Source organism: Anser anser, assembly GCF_964211835.1.
Source record: "Anser anser genome assembly, chromosome: 3".
Taxonomy (NCBI): domain Eukaryota; kingdom Metazoa; phylum Chordata; class Aves; order Anseriformes; family Anatidae; genus Anser; species Anser anser.
Genome location: NC_139722.1, coordinates 5,947,625 through 5,968,190, shown reverse-complemented (window position 1 = coordinate 5,968,190; position 20,566 = coordinate 5,947,625). Strand labels below are relative to the sequence as shown.

The 20,566-nt window shown below is 44.6% G+C and overlaps 1 protein-coding gene across 1 annotated transcript in view; it reads right to left on the bottom strand.

Annotated features, from left to right (window-relative positions):
- Nucleotides 1-591: 591 nt before the first annotated feature.
- Nucleotides 592-20,566, bottom strand: part of RUNX2 (RUNX family transcription factor 2) — a 155,212-nt gene continuing 135,237 nt past the window's right edge. Inside the window, exon 8 of the mRNA XM_083829796.1 lies at nt 592-5,518. Coding sequence (XP_083685922.1) covers nt 5,040-5,518 — 479 coding nt within the window. The 3' untranslated portion in view covers nt 592-5,039. The remainder of the gene's footprint in view (nt 5,519-20,566) is intronic.

The window sequence follows — 20,566 nt, the reverse complement described above, 5'->3', positions numbered from 1 at the left end:
CCCCTGACACTAGGCTGGAGGAGAAATAGCCTCCTTCCCCAGCCTCCTCCCTATCCATATATCTTTTGCTGCTTGGAAACTATTCTTGCCTCAGGCCATGCAAATCACAAGATTATCTGTAACTGCATTCCTCAGGCCTGACCAGGAAGAGGTGGGGATAGTGCTGCCCCCATGCTGGAAAAGCGCCACAAACCCAAATCCCTCCTCCTGGTTTGGAAACCTATTCTAGCTTGTCCTCGTCCAAGCTCTGCTCACAGCCCCACTGCACCAGAACGTCCCCGCTAATGGCAGTTGTTAGGTTTCAGAGTTAACAGCCTGGCAAGAAACATGGCTCTTCACAGTTTGCAGATTCAGGAAAAGAAGCAACAGTTGAGATCGGATTTAGAAGGTGTCCTTTACCACCTGTAGACCTGGAAACTTGCTTTTTATATTCAGTTGAAAACTTAAGCACTGCAGAAATTGATGGGACCACTACTGAAGGGCCACTACTGCGTCCTACCGCATCCTGACTTTACCCAACCCTGCCTGGTCACGAAAATGAGCTGCATGGCTAAGAGGAGATAGTGGAAGAAAAAGAAGCAGAGAAGAACATTAACAAAAAAAGCCATTTTATTGAAAATGAAATTCAAACTTCAAATTAATATTACAATCATGAGAAAATGCCAAACAATTCAATTTACAGTTGCAACATACAATACAAATAGTCCCTTTGAAGTTGAAGTAAACTGATCCACAATCATCGTCTGTGGCATAAAGCAGAATGTGTTTGTACAATATGTGCATGAAAAGCAAATCTCCGGTGACAGCATTTGAAAAAATAAAAAAATTAAAGCTTGTATTTACACAAAATGCTACAAATATTTTGTTCCAGCAGAAATTCAAGACTGGTAAAGCATATTTAACAACAAAAAAAATGGAATGTCACTCATTACCTAAAACAAAAGTTACTGTAAAAGTATGGTTTTGGCTGATATACTTAAAAGTACTGCATTAAAAAAAAAAAAAAAAAAGGCAAAGAGTTATCTGTAAACATGGAAGTAAACAAACATCTAAAAAGTTCTCAGAAAATGTTAAAATGAAATGCATTATATTTAAAAACAAGAAGAAATTCAGGGGTTCAGAGAATTGGGCTTCTTTGATCTTGTACTCATGGCTGGTCCAGGTTTTAATTATTGCTTTTGTTCATGGCTTGTTGTCTGCGTTCAATGGCAGGCTCCCCCGGCCATGGCGGAGCTTTGCTTTGCTAAGTGTGAAAGTGCAAAAGTTCCCCCGCTCGAGATGGCACCTGTCGAAACTGGTAAACCCTTGCTCAGGGGGCTGCTGGCAAGAAGGTCAACGCTACGAAAGACACAGCAGCTGGTCTTTGAGGAGAAACGACAAATGCCACGCTAAGGACGCTGTCGGTAGAATAAATTGTTTTATCCTTGGTCCCGACCCACTGACACCAATGAGGTTAGCCTCGGGAGGATGGGGAGGAGGATTTAATCCCCCGTTCAGCAAAAAGGGACATCGTGCCTGTTCTGCTGGAAGTTAAGTCTTTGGTAGGATAAGAGAGCTGGAGAGTAACAAAGGCAATTTTTCATCTTTACATCTACGACCAGTGCCAAAGATTGCCACTCAGAAGGGAAGGGCTGTCGTACCTTTCAGAGAAAGCTCCTTTCTGTCAATGCTAAGCACCTCGCAAAATGTCAAATAATCTCACAAGGTTAACTACATAATGCGTGTTTTTGGTTGTTGTTTTTTTTTTTAATTATTATTATTATTATTTGGTTTGAAATCCTGAATCAAAAGCATTTCCAAGTGGACTTGGAAGCGTTTTCAAAAAGCTTTGATGTGCATTTCTGTGTCAGCCTGCACAACTCCCTCAGTCGCCAGTCTGATGGACGGGGAGAGGTTTTCCAAAGGCACCGCGAGGTTTCAGGAGCAGAGGATCTCCTGAAAGTCAACAGGCTGGTGCTCCTCCATCCATAAGTGCTTAGAAAATCCTTTCCTTTCTATCTGTCTGCTCAAGCAGGCAGAGTCAGATGTCTGCCTGCACGGTGTGATGGAAGCCCAGAGCAGGGATCAGGCATGTGCTCCTCAACCAGGTGGAGAAGACGTTTTGAACGTTTTGTCCCCAACAGCCCAGGTCAAAAACCGTGGGGACACAAGCAGAGTTCTGTCGGTGCTGAGCAAAACAAAAGTCTGGTCTGTGCTGGATTTATCCAGAAACAAAAACCAAGTGCTTGAATTTTACAACAAAGTCTTAAAAAAAAAAAAAATCTGGGTTGCTGCCTGCAGCCACTCTAACAACATTTCAACACAAAAGCACCCTAAAAATTACTTAATATGCATACAGTAAACCTTAAAAAGCCCTTCTCAGCAATAACAAATAATGTACAAATATAGTACCTTTTATTAAATAGGAAACAGCTTGCACTGGCAGTACATCTTTTTCTCTTGCTTACTAAACAAAAAACAAAACTGAAATGTGTAACCAGACACTGGCTTTTTAAGTGCTGCTGAGACTAACAAACGTATTTTACAGTTACAAATAAATGGACAGTGGTATGCTTCAAGCTACCACAAACCAACAATAAATAGAATCAATTACAGCTTCCATCTTTGAAGGAAAACTATTAGAAAAAAAAAAAAAAAAAAGTGTCTTACTTATACTTTAAGCATACTTGGTATACAACCTTTAGAAGGCAAAGACTTTTTTTAAGAGCACGTAGTCACACAAATTGGAGGAATGTACCATGCTAAGGATGACTCGTTTTAGTTTAACAGCTTTGCTATCAACTAACGGTGATGGTGGCTGTGGTGTCCAACGAGCTCGTGGCTCTGTACGGCCATGCCCACCGTGGATTTATTGCGATACTTTGGAGGTAACCCAAGTACAGCCGAGGAGCATCGTCGTGACTGGCAGCCCCTGAGGAGGATGCTTAGAATCAGAATCATTTCGGTTGGAGAAGACCTTCAAGATCATCAAGCCCAACCATCAACCTGACCGTTGGTTATGGCTATGTGAAGGCAGGGGAAGGAGGGGGTGCCGGGGGCCAGCCGGTCGCAGCCCTTTTGAAGGGTTAAGACCACGCTCGGGCAACCCCATCCGCACTTGCTTAATGTTCCACCAAGGGTGGGCAAAATGCGGGCCCCTCCAATGGGCACTTGGGCAGCAGACAGGTTGCCTAAGGGGTTCGGGGGCAATTTGCTCTCCCTGTGTGGGTGCACCATGCCTGGGAGCCCCGGGGTGGCTTTAAGGTGACTTTTATCTTCAGCGTTGGGTTTGAGGAGGCGAGTATTGCTGAGCTTGTGCTTCTTTCTCTAATATGGCAAAGTAAACACAACAGCTTTAGGAGTCTAGCATTTAATGCTAATGATGGGTGATTCCCTAACAGGCTGGGAAGTTTCTGTTTCAACTTTGAACCTTTTTATTCCATAGAATGGGTTGAAATTTCAGGGGGAGAAAAAAAGTTATACTAGTTCTCCCTTACTCCCATTTCTGAGAAACTTAACAAGTGATTAGCTTTAAAGAACAGCTTTTGAAATGATTTTGATTTTTCTTTGGGGAAAAAAATCTGACAGTTCAAATCGTGTTGTCAGAACATTTTAAATATGAATACTTTTAAATTTTGAAGTTCTGAGAAAAATTCTGGGAGAGAAAGAAATCAGGGGAAGGATAGAAAACATTTCATCCTTCCTACCATTTTTCCAGTGTCTCCACAAGTACTGATTAAAAGGCAAGACTGTGTTGAAGGCAACCAGACAGCTAATAAAATATTTTAAACACAATATTTCCTTCATAAGTTATATAAAAAGATCCTACATCCAAAGTCATTTGATGTGGATGCGTTTGGGTTGGGTTTTTCATTTTTAAGTCACATTGTAAACTGGTTCACACTGGAACTGCTTTTCAGAGTTGGGTCAAGTTTTGAGGTTTACACCATTGCAGAAATGTGATGAAGAAAAAAAAAACAAACACTTTTAGAGACCGAAGTCGATACATCATTACATTAAGAAACGTTTAAAGGGTCCAAATGTCATTAAATAATTATAAATATTCTTTTAAAGTTATATGATGATTCATGTTAGCAAACAACCTCAAATTTTACACACTTATAATTTAAAAAAAATATAAAAAAGAACATAGCCAAACACAAATACTATGTATACCATTTTGGCTCTAGTAATATATATTGCCATTTTTTCATATTTTGCATAAGTAATAACATTTTCTTTTTGTTTTTAAAGGTTTTGGATTTTATTTTTGGTTTTTGGCTAATCAAAGGCAAAACGAATGGACACAAAAGCAAAAAGGAAACCCCAGGGTTGTCTAGCCTAACTTGAAAACTTGTTCTCGTTAAGTACCCCCCAAAAAAACAAAACAGACCAAAAAAGCAATGAACACAGAGAAGTTCCAACTGTTATCTGCAGCAAGGCTTGGACAGAGTTTTGGGACAGCTACTTTCATCTGAATGTATCATGGCAAAATGGAAGCAACTTGATCTTTGCTTTCCTTTTTATGTGCACCAATACAAGCCGGTTGAATTGCACTACGTGTGTGAGCAGGGTCCCGTACGTTGTATGATTGCAACTGTATCTGGAGTTCATGGTTAGTTGTTAAAAAATAAAAGGGAATGCAGCCTTTGCCTTGCATCACCATGTTTCTCCTGATAGCTGGGGAGTCCGTTCTCTCCTCATTGGCAAAAGAACTCGCTATTAAAACACTTGAGACAAAAAAAAAAAAAAAAAAAAAAAAGGTGGGGGGGATTTTTTTGTGTGTAAAAAGTACATTTTAAATATGAAACAAGGTAAAATGGTTCCAAGAAAAAGATAATATGTGCTTTGATCCACATAATCTGAAACATGGGTGGTGGTGTGTCGGTAACTCTCATGTTATTTATGGCCATTATCATCCCATCTACACAGTTGCACATATCGGTAAAATCTATTTTTTTTTTAGGAAAAACAAAAAACAAAAACAAAAACCAGGCACTTCGTAGTTAGTCGACCGTTTGTTTTTTGGCTCGCGGAGGTCGGGCCGGGCAGAAGAAATCTCAGTACGGCCTCCAAACGGACTCATCCATTCTGCCACTAGAATTCAAAACGGTTGGGGAGCTGCTGTGGCTGCCATCCGCCTCCACACCGTCACTCTGGTTGGGCAAGTTAGGGTTTAGCAGCGTGCTGCCGTTGGCCGTGGTGGTGCACGGAGGAAGCATCCTGGAGGGGGAGCGGTCCCCTCCCGGCACCATGGGGAACTGGTATGATCCTGACGAAGTGCCATAGTAGAGATATGGAGTGCTGCTGGTCTGGAAAGGTCCACTTTGGTTTTGGGAAGAGCCGGGGTAGGGTGGTGGTAGGTAGGTGTGGTAGTGAGTGGTTGCGGACATACCCAGTGACATGCCTGAGGTGACTGGCGGTGTATAGGTAAAGGTGGCTGGATAGTGCATTCGTGGGTTGGAGAAGCGGCTCTCAGTGAGGGATGAAATGCTTGTGAACTGCCTGGGATCTGAAAATGGGCCCAGCTCTGAAGCACCTAAAAAATTATAACAGAAGACGGGGGAAAACAATTCTGTAAATACCATTTTTTGTATCAAGTGATGATAGATTTTTTTTTCTTATTTTTTATTTTTTTTTAAAGAAAACCCACTTCTTTTGGCCCCCAAAAGAACAGCAGATCATATCAAATAACACATTGCAAGGAACAGAGTCATACACCTCTCTTCTACAAGTGCTGGGCCAAATTCATCCCTGGTCTGATTCCCCTGATGCCAATGGAGGGAGCGGCATTGCCAACCCAAAGCGTTCCAAGGTCACAAGTCAGGCCCGGAAAAAAAAAAATATCCCAAAAATCGAGAGATTGAAAAAGGGCCAAAAATAGAAACATGGACTTGTATTTGATTTGCCTTCTGCTTTCTGAGCTTTGAGGGTGCGCTCGGGTCGCGTGGATCCCGCTGTTTGCTGTGGCCTCTCTGGAAACCGAGGTCTGGTTTTATGCGAAAAGCTGGGGTTCCCACCTCAGCACGCGCCTCCGGGAGCTGGGGTTTGGGGTAAAAAGGGCAATTATCGTGCAACTTGTAATAAACGTACGGCAGTTGGCAACACCGAGTGAGCTGCACCACTGACACCAGTGGAGTTACACCGGGGGTGACCGAGCCCCGCTTCTTGCCTTGAAGCGACTTATTTAGGTGAGGGCTGACAAACGGCATTTGCTGCGTCTGAAGGGTTTCAAACTGGGCCAGGCCACTGAGCTGATAGCAAAGATGCAAATTTTACTTTGCAGGGCAGTCTGTGGAAAATTACAAGCCCAGCACTCACTTTGCTATTGAAAGAAGCTGTTTTCCTATATAGCCTGCGCAGTCTGGTTGAAAAAAAAAAGACCACACAGTTTATGGCTACTGTAAACGTCTGGATGGTAACACTGTGAATTTGATTCTAACACAAAACAGGGATGGGTAAACTCATTTTGCCTAATTCGTAATCCCACATCAAACGGCCAAAGTTTAGGAGCAGAACTGGAAAGCAAACGTTAGCAGCTTGGTGATCTGCTTAGGAGACTGCGGGGTGGACAAGAGCAGAAAAAAAGGTTGGTGGAAGCTTGCGCCGCGAGCCAGAGAAGCGGGGAAACATAAAGGGTGTGGGAAAAGGGACAAAGAGAAATAGAAAAAGCCCAGTGGAAAAGTACAGTGCAGAACAGAGGCAACTGCTTCAGCCAGTATGCAGTAGGTACATATACGCATATCTACAGAAGGATGGAAAGAGCGGGGTATAATGAAAGGAAAAACCCACGACGCCAAATCAGCTCCCCCTGCGCTTCCCAGCTGACACGTCTACAGCTTTATGAGCCTTCAGATCCACCTCTCGCCAAGCTGCCGAATCTGATTCGCTTTAAAGGAAAACGCAGGGTCTTGTAGGTGCCAAACTGATGTGCTAAGCACTGGAACACCCCCCACAGCCCAGTGCAGGATGCGGCACTGCTCCTCCTTGCAGACGGGTTTGGGATCTGAGCTGCAGACATCAGCGTGTGCAAGAGACTCAGCCCCTGCCACCTTGCGTGGTGGCTTTTTGTGACTTAAACCACAATTCTCCCTGGTTCTGCCAGCCCACTTAGCCTACGCCATCAATTCAAGGCCGTATCAGACAATATCTAAGCGGCAGCGGGGCGAAGCTCAGGCACAGCCGGGATTCAGACGGGACGAGCTGGGCCGCTGCCAGCCAGGAGCCCGACTCCCACAGCTTGAAACCTGGGGATTATAATGCGCCGTCTCACGAGATACCGCGAGCACGGAGCTTTACACGGGCAGTAAAAGCCCGTTTTTAACTCTTGATGACAATGTGATTACTATTAGCTTTATCTGGAACCGAATCAGTGACCTAGGGGTGAATGGGTCTGTCTCCATCATCAAGCCCTGAAACCACAGCAGCGTGGAATGTAATATAACTTGTACCTTTACAGCAAACACTCCGCTGCTTGATGCAACTTCTTTCGTTCCCAACTGCAAACAATAGCCAGAGGCGATACCACCCAGATTCAAAGCTGTAATTTTGGAACACTATCCTGTATATTGTGAACAGGTCTGATATGTATCTGGAAATATAAGGTTAGAACATAATTTCCCCAGCTGCTCAAAATACCGAGTTTCAATCTGCTACTGCTTACTCTCCCCCCCCCTTTTTTTCTTTTTAATTGTTATTGCAACTCTCCCAACATGAACAGAGTTGCTTTTAGTTTACCCCGATAGAAGCTAAACAAGACTTTTACAATCAAAGGTAGACCTGTTATGAGTGCAAGGGTGTAGAAGAGCATTGGCATTTTTGGTTTCTTTGCAGCTGATACTTTTTTTTTTTTTTAATAACAATACTATCCACACAATTTTACACATTAAAAGCCAATCCCTTTTTCAGGGCTAGATCCAAACATTATTCAGCTGGATGCTGCCCACAGATCATGCATGTCCTGTGTGACCAGGACCATGCACACCACATTTAAGCATCTCTAATGTGGGGCTACAGACCTCCTTACATACTTAGTAAATTCACGCTTGTTTGTTTTTACTGTTTGCTGCTTGTGCAACGCGCAATCCTATTTTTTTACCCAAAGGCAAAATAACCATAGCCCTTTCTTATCTCCCTCATGGCTGTGTCTGCACCACTCCCGCACGCTCAGGTCTCCAACCCCTCTTTCGCCCAAATGTCTCCTATTTTCATAACACCCCGCAACAGGTTTTGTTCATCCCTCAGCCTTCTGAATCTCCATTGTGTAAAGATTTTTTTTTTGGAGATCAGAAGTTTTCTATGATTCATATTCTAAAACCTCTTTTCTAACTGAGGCTGGAAACTATTGAAAAAGTGATCTCTAAAAGTCAGCTTCTTGCCATCCTCATTGCTCGGCAATCTCACTGATGCTGTATCATCCTCTCTCTTCCCCCTCTTCTCTGGGCTCCCTCCTTCTCTTGTGTGAGGGTTGACTTTGGTACTAACTTGCAAACACCAGATGCCTATTCATGTATGCATGGTTAGCTCTTTGCTGGACTGGGAACACAAGCAGCTTTTCTGGGTACGGCACCCATCTTTGTATATCTGCTCGTACACAAGCAGCAGTGTTGATCAGCGATATAGTAACATGACAGCGCAAGTAAATAATTTATTTATTCCTCTCCCCAGCAGGATTAAAGATTTATGCTAATTTTTCCACTGTCAGAGCAAGAAAATAATTTGCATCTGTGCATTCCCACTCTCGTGATAGCGTATATTAAACGGGTGAAGCGCAGATCCTCCGCCCTACGCCGTGGCTGAAAAATTGCGAAACCACACTGGTGTAAAAAGAATCGCCTTTCTTCCATGCCGCCCGAAAGAGAAACACGACAACACGACAACAAGCACAGCGAGAGATCTTTTCCCCTCAGAAGCTGATCAATTTGCAGCGTTCGACAACACAAAACCAAAATGTCTTTCACATACAAAACCTTTACCTCTGAAGGAGCACAGGGTAAACCTTTTTAAAATCTAAATTCCTCTCTAAGGTAACCCGGTGCTCAGGTTTTTTGAGAGATACATGCTTAGAGCAGAAACGTGGTAACGTTAATGTGCCAATATATATGCTCCGATACTAGATTCAAGAATACTTCACCAGTGTGTTTCATATTTAGAATAAGAACAATTAAAATTCCATGTGGTTTCACTTATTTTGACGCAGAAGCCTCATTAAAAACCCTAGACTTGGGGATTTGCCAACAGCCGACTAAAATAGTTTTGCATTCGCCTTTAAAAGACAATTTTACCTGTGGCAGCTTTGCAGCTCTGCTGCTCAGAGCCGAGCGAGTGCCGTGGCCATTCCTCTCTTTCAGTTTACAGATGCCAGCTAATGCCAGTTAACGTTCATTTCTCAATTAATACGCTGTGCTTGTGGTTTGCAGAAAACAAGGCAACAAATTTCTGCCAGGTTTACAGCACTTTGGCCAATCACTTCCAATTATTAAAGATCATAATGTCCCGTGGACAGGTTAACTCCTTGTGGGCATAGCAAGCTGACGTCAGCTTTAAAGGGCTGTAGGATAACTCTGTAGCTAACAGATATTGCAATTTCTTTGTCATTTCTGCAATTTGCTTTGTCGTTTTATGCTATAAAGTCATTAGCAAAAAGACAAAGGGTCCCTTGGTTTATATGTCTGACAGGGAAATGTCTAGCACGTCAGGTCAATGCGTAGTCACAAGACGCAAGAAGACAGAGCGTTGTGGTATTTTGAAGTCACTGAGCAGACCGTCTCAAGGAAATTCAGTTGCATAAATATTTACCAGCAGCTAAATGATCCGCTTGTTTTTTGGGGAACTTCAGTGCTAAATCTTATGCAGTAGATATTAGATCTTATATTTTTTTTGTTCATTCGTTTGATTCAGGCTGGGATGTAGCTCTAATTATTCTACCACAGCTTTTTTTTTTTTTTTTTCCCTAACATCTACGTCTATGAATTGTATGTGCAGCTTGGACTACTTACAGCTGATAAAATCGCCTGGTATGAAGCATGCCACACACTTCACATTATGAGACGATTTTCAGTCTCATACAGCTTTGCCAAACTTTAAATGTTCTGGCTGAAATTGTCCATGCTGGGCGTCTGTCTCGGGCTAAATTGTGATTTATGCATTTATTTGTTTTTAAAATTTCAGCTGAAACTCTTCTGCTGGGAAAAATATATTGTTTTACTAATCTTAAACTCTGAGAAGTCTCCCTTTGAAAAGCTGTACCAGTTCCATGCTTTGAAGTAAGGACTTGAACTTTGGAATAGGAGTGGCTTTTGTGTGAGAGATGTTGCGACGAAAATCCAGCTAAATATGAACAAATTATAAGCATTCTGCCTAAAATGGGCAGGAGACACTGTCTCCCTACAAAGACACTTGTCCAGAGACTGGAATGAAATTGAGGAGTCCTGAGTCTCATTTTCTGAAACGCTGGCAAGTATTGGTGACACACGGGGACATCCCTACCCCTCCTCACAACAGTCCTGACCAAGAATCTGTCCCTGACTGCCACCGGCTGCTCCATGAGCTGGAATGGCAAAAAACAGCATAAAAGGAGCTAAATGATGGTCCGCATGGATGTTTGTGTGATACTGCATGGAAAATTTGGGAAGGTGGGGATATTTGGGGTTTGCTTTTTTTTTTGAAATTAAAAAAACTATACACAGAGCCAGGGACCAACAAAAGATTATCATTAAGGTCAGCGTGCGAAGAGTGAGAAAGGTTGGAAATATCAGCATTAAAGTTACTTCTCCGTACGCATTTTGAGACAGCACTGAATCACAGGGGAGCGTGCTATTGCTTTTACACGATCCCTCCTGCAGGCAGCACACAAGCAGACCTCCGTGGACAAGTATCAGAGCTGTGTAATAAAGAAGCCGTCTATCTATCTCCCAGACCCACTGTTGAAAGAAATTAGAAGAGGGAACAAGACCAGGGAGACCTGACTATTTTTCTGAGCAAACTGGACTTTTTGCGTGTTTCTGCCTCACTGTTCCTGCGTGCCTCAGCCGAAATCTCTTTAAATCACATTTTTACAGGTGGTGACTGCCGCTCCTTTCCTTGGTTTCCGTGCCCAGCAAAGATGCTGGCTCCTGATTTGCACGTGTGCTAAACATTCACAGCTGCAGCTGAAGCCAACAGGAGCTCAGGTTTGAACATCAGGTTAAATGCAGAAAAAATGTCATGCTGTAGGTGACACAAAAAAGGGGGAATGAATTACATTACACCTTAAGAGTCAGTCTTGGTACTCTTTTTTAAGCAAGTTCTTTAATTCTTGGGAATATTACACTGCAACGAACTGCATACAAATGCCATGGCAGAAATATTAGAGCAAAGCCCATCAAGAAATTAAGAATTCCTTCTTCAGAGAAAAATTTAATGCTCTGCAATAAGCAAAGCCTGGGGAAATGCAAAGAACAAGAAGAAAACAAAATATTGAAGAGCTGCTCATTAAGTTAGCACTGTCCATCCTGCGCGCTGAATGAGGCAGGAATCCCGTGGGAAAAGTATCATGTGATCCTGTAATTAAAATCTGTAATATAACGCATAAGCAGAATGAGGCTGATTTAAGGTTGCACGGGCAGCGTAAGCACTGACATTTCCCAATTTCTGAGCACTCAGTTTTGCAATCTCCAGAATTCTTTCTGATGTGTTTGCACGGGGTAGTGATTTTTCGGTAGCTGTTACTCCAAGTATCCTCCTCCATCGGGGGAAGAGTTTTACTTCACTCTTCATTTTGTTAAATTCTTTTCACCTGCCTCCGTGAATGTGCATTTAGTGAATCACACACAGCACGATCCTGCTCCTGGCTCCTTCCAGGTCAGTCTTTGGTTCTCCAAAGGCTCCGGACCAGCCTCTGGATGCAGCTGTGGGATGGAGCCTGGGACTGCGATTCCCAGGGAGCCCAAGACACTTCCTCGTGCATCCATTCCTTGCCACTGCTGTTAGTCCCTGAATCCTACAAATGCAAGCCCCATGCCCGAGCTCAGGGACACTCCTCCCACGCATGTGGCTACGTGCTGCAAGGGTCACGCAGCGCCACCGAAATAGCACTCAGAGCCCTGCCCACCCACTTTTGGTCAACTTTTGGGTCGACTGTGCTTTGTTCGAATGCTTGCAAGCTTTTAAGGTCGGAAATGGGGTGTTTTCAAATGTCCTTTCCCGCCCTTTAATTCAACAAAAATTTCAACACTCAGAAAAAAAATAGGGGGGGGAAGGGGAGGTCCTTCGTTTTTTGCTTTTTTTTTCCCACCTCGCAGGTCTCCCTGCAAACAATAACAGCAGGAAAGGTGTGAACTGGCCCCCCTCCTCTTTCCTTCACCTCAACAAGGTGTTAACTTCAAGGCCTAGTTGGGACCATTTAAACTGCAGCATTATTAAGCACAGCAGTCTCACAAAAGTCAGGCGAGGAGGGAACATTTTAACCCCTTCAGAGCCTCGCACACAACACATGAGAACCTAAACCTAGCACATCTCCTCCGGCCGTCCCTCTGCACCTTAGCTCACACCTAAACCCGTGCCTCCTGGTATTTAGGTAGCAGGACTTTGGCACCTCAAATGCCACGGATTAATTTACAGATAGATATTTTCATGGAATTTACGGTGCGGCACCTAAGCCCTTTGCTGGGAGAAACACCCCATAAATAACGTAATTAGCGTCGACCATTAAAGAACCACTCGTGCAGCAGGAGGAGAGTGTTTCCCAGGCCGAGCTGTTACACTGCTTAATGTAAAAAGGGGTCTCTGCACTTCTCCAGCCTGGGCTCCACCATGGGAGCTGGACTCGGTCGGACTGGACGAACGGCGCAGAAAGGAGGTGATGTTCTGTAAGCACCTAAGCCTTGCTGGGTCACACTGCGTGCTCAAACACAGGTCGCTGCTGTCTGTACCTCAAGAAGTAGCTTGTCTTAAATTTAGGTGTATGAATGGGTAGAAATTTCTGCTCCCTTGACCAGAAAAAAGCACCCTTAGATGGGCTGTTGGGAGCAGCAAGGCAAAAGCCCGAGTCACCTGTGTCTCGTTTAAAGATGCTGCCACTCGTGAAGCTTCACTTAGTCAGGAATCACACACCTCTCTCAGGAGAACCACACGAGGGGGACAAAATGTCATATTAAAGAAAAATGTCCTTGGCTTGTGGTTGTGGCCTGCAAGTCGTGGATGGTGGGAAGCTTCTGAACCTCTCCGTCATGGCTACCTCACCTCGGTGACTTCAGTCTCGGGTGATTCATGCGGAAAGGAATTGGTAATATTGTTTAAAGCTTGTTCAAAGTCTCACGCCATCTACGCATTACTTTGGAAGCAAGAAGCAAATCACATTTCCTGGAAATAAGTCTTTAGCAGCTCTGCAGCGCTGCACGGCACACACACACACACAGGCACGCAGGCGCGCACCGCTCGCCGTTCACTTCTCCCCAACTTCTCCTGCCTGAATTTCAGCCGCTGCCGGTTTTCGCAAGCCCCAGACGAAAAGCATCAGAGGGAACATTTGAGGCTTTTCTTGGATAGCAACCTAAGCAGAGTTGTATACATCAAGGGGGTGAAACCACAGGGCTGAGAGATCTGCGATGCATGTACAGTAATGGAGACCGTCAGCACAAGAATCCTCCACAAATCCAGTGAATGGGAAGATAATATACATTGGGGCTCACAGTCGACTTCGTTACTTTCTTTTTTTTTTTTTTTTCAGAAAAATGTGCCTTAACTATCCAGTATAAATATTTGTTTCCAATGTTGTCATGAATTGTACTTTTCCACTGCAAGCTAGCAACTCAGAAATACCATCTGATCCTCGAGCAGACGCAAAGAAACTGTGTTTTGCAGGGGTGGGTGGCGGGGGGGGAAGCCCTTGGCACTTCTCTGTAGTTTCACCCTTTAAGTCCCTTTTTTTCCTCCCCATCCCAACTCTCTTTTTTCAAGCCCCGTTCAAATAATACACGTCCCTCCTGAGGACGAAGGACAGAGGATCTCTTGCTGCTTCTTGATTAAGAGCTTTTAAGAATCCGGGAAGGAAGATATTCTTTGAAACTGGATCTACTGTAGGATGGGAGCCAGCACACAGGACACCGTGTCTTTCAGAAAGGGCCACACACAGTGCCACTCCAGTCATATGACTTCTCTGTCACATCCTGAAGCCATTTCCAGCTCGTGTGCGAGTTTGTACTCCCATTTAGAAGAGGATGGGATATATTGGGAACACACATATGGAAACACTTTCAGGGAATCAGTTTCCATGAAATCCATAATGAGCCAAGTGGCTTCAGATGTGGCAGCGTGCCTCAGATTAGCCAGAAGAAAAAAAAAAAGGAAAAAAAAAAAAAGAGAGAAAAAGAAGGACAAATCTACCCTTTCAGCCCTTATTTCAGTTGCAAGGGAAGAAGAAAAAAAAATTAAAAACCACTAATGACTTATGGCTACCAAAACAGGGAGCCACAAAAAATACAAATACCACGAGTGCTTCTCCCGCCCCCAAACAGCAGCGCTGCTATCAGCAGCCCCGCAGCTCCCGAAATCCCTGCCGGCACCGGGCGTGCTGAGCTGGCGTGGGGCAGGCAGGGAGCCTGCCCTTTGATAACATTAAAATGCAATTAAGAGCCTTTCCGAAGCTTGTGGTGAAGTGTTCGTTAAGGAAATCTCCCGAGAACGGCTGCGTTCAGGAGGGACTTCCCCTGGAGCGGGGTTGGTCGTACGTGGGTTGTATTAAAAATGGGGATTTATGGCTGGGATGATGCGGTGGGTGTTCGGAGGTGGTGTTGGGATGATGTACATCGCCGGCCTCGCGTGCTCCTGCGGTGGGCTGCGGAGTTCAGGGCCGGCCCCCAGGTGCCCTTGCTGATGGATGCTGTCCCTGCAGCACCCTGCTCATCCCAAACGGCACGGCCCCCGGAGGGAGGAAAGCAGACCTCTCGACCGAGCTAGCGTGATGCTGGGACCGGTTTGGGATGGTGAGGAAGTGGGAAGCATGGGGGAAGGAGCACGGAGCAAGTGGCAGGAGTTCAAACGGCAAGCGGAGAGACGCGACGTGCATCTCTACGACAGCTCGCTGCGTTTTTATCACGAGAAAATAACCAGGAATTTGGCTGCTAATTGGGGCCGTATCCTACAACCCCTACTTTTCCTGACAAACAAATTACTCCACAAATAGTCCCTCTGTTTTCAATAGGGTTATTTGTGGGAGGAGGGACCACCCAACAAGAGAGAATCAGGCCCTCAGCTCCCTCCGTCTGGAGCTGGCTGAAACCTTCCCGAGCGAAATTAGAAAACAAAATCCCCACGAGCGGCGAAGCCTTTCCTCGCTGCTGCTGCTCAGCCCTGGACTCGAAACGCCGTGGCAAGGTCTTGTGTGCTATTAATACAATGCTCTCCACCACTTCCGCCTCCAGAAGTGGATTTGCGATTTGTTTCTCAGGCTGTTCTTTCCACTGGAGCCCGGCGCAGTAAACTAACTCGAAACTTCTGCATCAAGGAGAAGGTCTCTTTTAAAGTTTTGCTTGGCTTTGCTTTCAAAGCGGTGTCTGTATATTTTAGAATATGTAGAATTTTCCTTTGATTTAGACCTCGCTCTTAACAATAGACAAGAGAAGATTTCTCTACTGAGTGCCTTAAACAAAAACAAACATATTTTGGTTACCCAGGCCTTGTTCTCAAAATGCTTTTTTTTTTTTTTTTTTTTCCAGAGAAAAATCAAACCCTACAAATTGTTACGCTGCTGGCAAAAAATTCCCTTAACTTCACGGACGTAGATAGACCAGTTTTTTCCCTTCTGACATGAACTAAACAATATTGTACACAGAGGAAGAAAAGGCATATCCCCAGCCCCCAGACATTTACAGAAGACAAAATCCCCTCATCTAAACAACACAAAACATGCTCTTCTCCAAAATAACTACATATATTTTTTTTTCTTTTTCGGGAGATGTCGCCAGCCTCAGTCCTTGCCCACTTCTAGGGCCACGACGTTGGCTTTCCTCCTCCCCAGGACACAACCCCTGTCTCCGGAGGGCGAGCAGACACACCTCGCCCTGTAGGAAGGCAGCTGAAAGCCACCGCTTGTTTTCCGAGCGGCAGCTATGCGGAAGACCACAAGAGCAGCAGCTCTGAGGCTGATTAGAGCGCTTAACACATGGAGAGCTTCTGGATACCGGAGAAATTATAGGGAAGACACTGGGCAGGCATTGCCATCTCAGGTTAGGATTTTTAATGCCGGGCAAAATAGGCTGTTGGAGTGAAAGCAGTGGAAAATAACTCGCCCAGAGACGGTGAGGTTTTTTCCTTCCAGTGCTGGGACTGGTGGGAACACCACATTTCCCCTAAGTACCACCAACAGCTGTAAGGTCAAGCCTTGATAAGATTTTCAGGTCCATCAGCGTGGCTCAGAGTCAGTGGTCGAAGGAATTCAGGGGGGCTAAGGGGGTGCTTGCACGTTGCAAAGGAGCCCCACGGGGCGATGCGGCACTGACCCAACGCGCTGTGCCCACTGCTGGACACCTTTGTGTATCAGGGACTGACTCCCGTTTTCTATTCAGCATTGCATCACTTTAACAATTTGTGATTTTCAAACTCATGTTGTAAAATCAGTGTAAAACCCTCTGTGTATTTTTTTTTCATTTATTTCAAAGCCGACCTGAGTTTTTTTACCAAGTTACGGAAAGCTACTGCAAATTAAGTTACAACCCATCCTAAGCTTGTCCACACAGCGTTTCCATTCATAAGTTGAGCTGAAGCTTCAACCAGCCCAACGTTGAATGCTTCTCAATAGATGCTTCTTCTCCATAGTGTAAAGTCTGAATATGGTTTTTATCCTCCCAGGAAACTGGCGATGAGAAAGAGAAACAGGCTTTGGTCTGTAATAGCTCACATCGCAAACATGCTTTAGGCTGTTTGCTGTATGGCAACTTCTGCTGTACCACGAGCAGCTCAAATCACTATTGATGGTCTAAACTTAAAGTCAAGCTAACCACGTCTCAGATAAACCACAGTAACAGTCACATGCGGGGGCTGAGCTCATGGTAAATGTGAGATACTGCAATTCTGTAAAAGAGCATTAATGTAAGACTCGCTGCCTTGAGTTTGCCATGGGCTGTAAAGACTCATTTTACCAAAGCCCAGCTCCTGTCCAGCCTGTAGTTCAGTCAGGATAACTCGACTAGTCTCTGAATTTGCTTTATTTCTATAAGAAAGTTGGATGTCTTCTAACTAGGCTGGTGAAAAAAGAACAAGGAAAAAAAAAGAAATGCATCATGGAGATATCGTACAAGAAAATTGCATATTGGCAAAAAAACAAAAAAAAGAAAAAAAAAGTTATTTAGAAGTTGAGAAAGCCCACTTATCCATTAATACTGTTAAAAGTGATGTCTTGTTTTCTGGCTCTTGATACTGATTTGTTTTGTGCTCATGGGTACAACATCTGATTTTCCTGGCTAAGGTGAATATTTAATACTTCTTATTAGCCAAGCGGCAAAGGTGAGTAACATGGTTTGGAAAACACTATGAAATCATTTGTTGGAAGACTCTGCAAAGGTACAAAGATTAAAGGTAAACCTCATTAGACATATTTCTGACAAGCTCTTCAGCAGGTGAAGACGCATAAGATGTAGAAGTCGGAGTGAGGAGAATTAGCTCGAAATAAACTTTTACAGGCAGTCCAGATAACTGAAATAACAAGGAGGCATACGAGGCCAGCCTGCATTACCATCTTTAGCTGCTGGAGCCTGAATGCCCCTCAGGCTCACCCACAAGGCCAGCCGCAGAGAGGCAGAGGCTGGCCCGGCTGAGAACCAGGCGCTGGGCTCCAGCTCCACGGCAGCTGGAACGGTTCCTCCGTGGGCAAGGAGCTTTTCTTCAAAACAGCTCCAAGCCAGCCTGGCCCACCTACGTTGGCCAGGCCAAAGTAGGAATCGGTTGGGTTTGGACTACCCTTAAGCCCAGCTTCCTATCTAATTTTGGAATCTAATATGATGGGGCTCCTAATTAGGCTCCGGTGCTACTTAGATCCTCCCCTGCGCTCCTTTTCACCCATAAAAATAATCACGGGTTGGCTTTTAGCAGGAATCAAAATGAAAACAAAAACAAACAAAATATCCCTTTCAAGAGAGATATTTGAGAGAGGAAGAGGGAAGAAAGGGGGAAGAGAGGTGCCTTTTTCCCATTGCCAGGATTCCTCTGTGGCTCCTCCAGACCTGCCAGTATCCACATCACAGTTCCCGGGGACTTCCTCTGCGGAGCTTGTGCGAGACGCTGCTTCCAATGAGCCATTTCATCTCGGGCTTATGTTGCACAGATTCTGGGTCAGCAGCCCTCCTGGTGTTTTGGAGGCACTTGCTTCCTTTCCTATTTGGTAAACCAGTCACCTTCTGCAGGTCTCATTTTCAGCCCTCAGTCCCGAGTCCAGATCCCAGCTTTTGCTATCTGCGCCCTAAAGGCTACCTAAATATTTATGCTCCTTGTCGCAGAGGTCTCTGCTCTATATGTTCCCCTGACAGGCTTTTTGCAGCTCTACGTGTCCTTGTCAGTCAGAAACCATCCTGCAGTGATGACTCCCACTTTATGGCCAGCAATCTAGTTAACGAGCTCAGGGGTATTTTGAATGTATTCATCAATCCCCATCACTTCTGAAGCATTTTATTCTAATATTTTTTACAATGTTAGTTCTGACCTTCTCTGTTTTTAAGTTTATCTTTTAGCTGTATCAAAATTATTTATTTCAGCTTCAATGAATTTTTTTGGCTGGGATTTTTCTTTCTGTGGGACTTGGTTTTATTTTTGTTTTGAATGGCAGCGATACACATAACTAGCTGGCTACACTTAACAGGAATGACCTACAGATGTTCGATCCTATTTGTGCACGGAGGGACACGTATCATGTCGCACAGTCGACGTCAGTCCACAGAGACTACAAGCCTATAGACCTACAGGAGATAGAAGAATTGATCTAGGAGCCCCTCTGGGGGCTCCTACCTACCTAAGGGTAAGTAGATTCAGAGAGATCTCTCAATAGCTATTAAATACAACAATCCAGATATAAACCTCCAGCTTTGGAAGCCCCTACAGCTCGGGGACATATACATTCTGGAGTTGCACTCTGTGGGAACTGAGCAATGCTTTTGGCCACTCTGAGAAGGCAGACAGGTCCTGGGTCTAAGTTGGTGGGGCTGATGATGAACGAGGATGCTGACCAACACTGCTCGCCTCTCATCACAAGCTGCAACGAGCAGCTTTGTGCTTATTTTCATGCTGTCCCTGAAGCCAGGGAGGAGGTGAATAGCCACAGAGCTATCTCATTATCATCCTTCAAACCACACCCTTGCATTCCCTTCTGACTGATGCTTACGGAAACTCAGCTCTACTGAGGCTGCAGCCACTGCTGTCATGCTGAACAACCGTCACTGGCTCAATTCACGTTTCCTTAATTCCCTCTTGTATTCTTTTGTACAATGCATCTTGTAACCAGTTTCATTGTACTTAAGAGTGTGAACTCAGAGAGGACAGGGCCAATCTCTCATTTTTTCCCTGCCTTTCTATAACTGTATAGTGCTTAGCACAACGGGCTCATGGTTTGCAGCTCAGACTTTCCAACACTACCGAAACACAAACAAATACTAACAGCCGCTGCGTATCGCATGGTCAGAAGTGATTCCAGCACAGGCCCATTAGCTGCTCACAAATATAACCATTACTTTGATCACTGAGCTGCACCACCTGTAGTAGCCAAACTCTGGTATATGAGGGCACAACCTCGTGCAAGTCCTTGTCAAGGAGACTGAGTTCCAGTTCTTGGAAACCTCCTTCCAACCCCACGCTTAGCTTTCAACACAACGATACATGGCATAATTTCAGTATGGATTTAAATATAGGCATTTATCACCTAAAAATGAAGCAGTTTTTATATTTGGCCCTGTACCTATGCTGCAGTGCTGCTTTCCAAGCAAGCTCAACCTAATAATACAAACTAAAACAAGGTGGACAAACTGTTAGCTGCTGGATTCATAATATCCTGCTAATATTCGTAATATTCTAGACCAAATGTTAGTGTATTAAATAAAATGCTTGCTTAAAGGGCATAAACGGCACTGATACCTACAGTTCAGACAGCGACAGCCCAGCTAACCATCAGAAATAAGTGCAAGCCATGCATGTAGCATTGCCAGCACCTCTGAGCTCACGTATAGGCTTTTTTCATCCCAGCTAAACTAACGAGGCTTTGTGGTACCGCTCCTAACTCAGGTGTAGCATCCTCCAGTTCTCAGCTCCAGAGAAATGTGATGTTAACAGGCAGAAAGATCAATGTCTCCGTTTTCAGAATCACCCCTTGTCTTAAATCTGCCCGTCTCTTTCTCTCCAGTGATGCTCCCTTTTCTCAGCACAGTTGCTTCTCTTTCTCACAAGAGCCCCAGGAGACCTTTTCTGGCCTTCCACACTCAGCTGGGTATCCATACACTATGACAAAATATGGTAAGCTTTAACGGCCACCACAGGATAAAAGGTCAAGTGGGTGGTTAGAGAGACCTTTGGGAAAAACAGCCAGGAGGCTTGGAGGTGCCGTGGCCCAGACTGGGGTGACGAAGCAGCA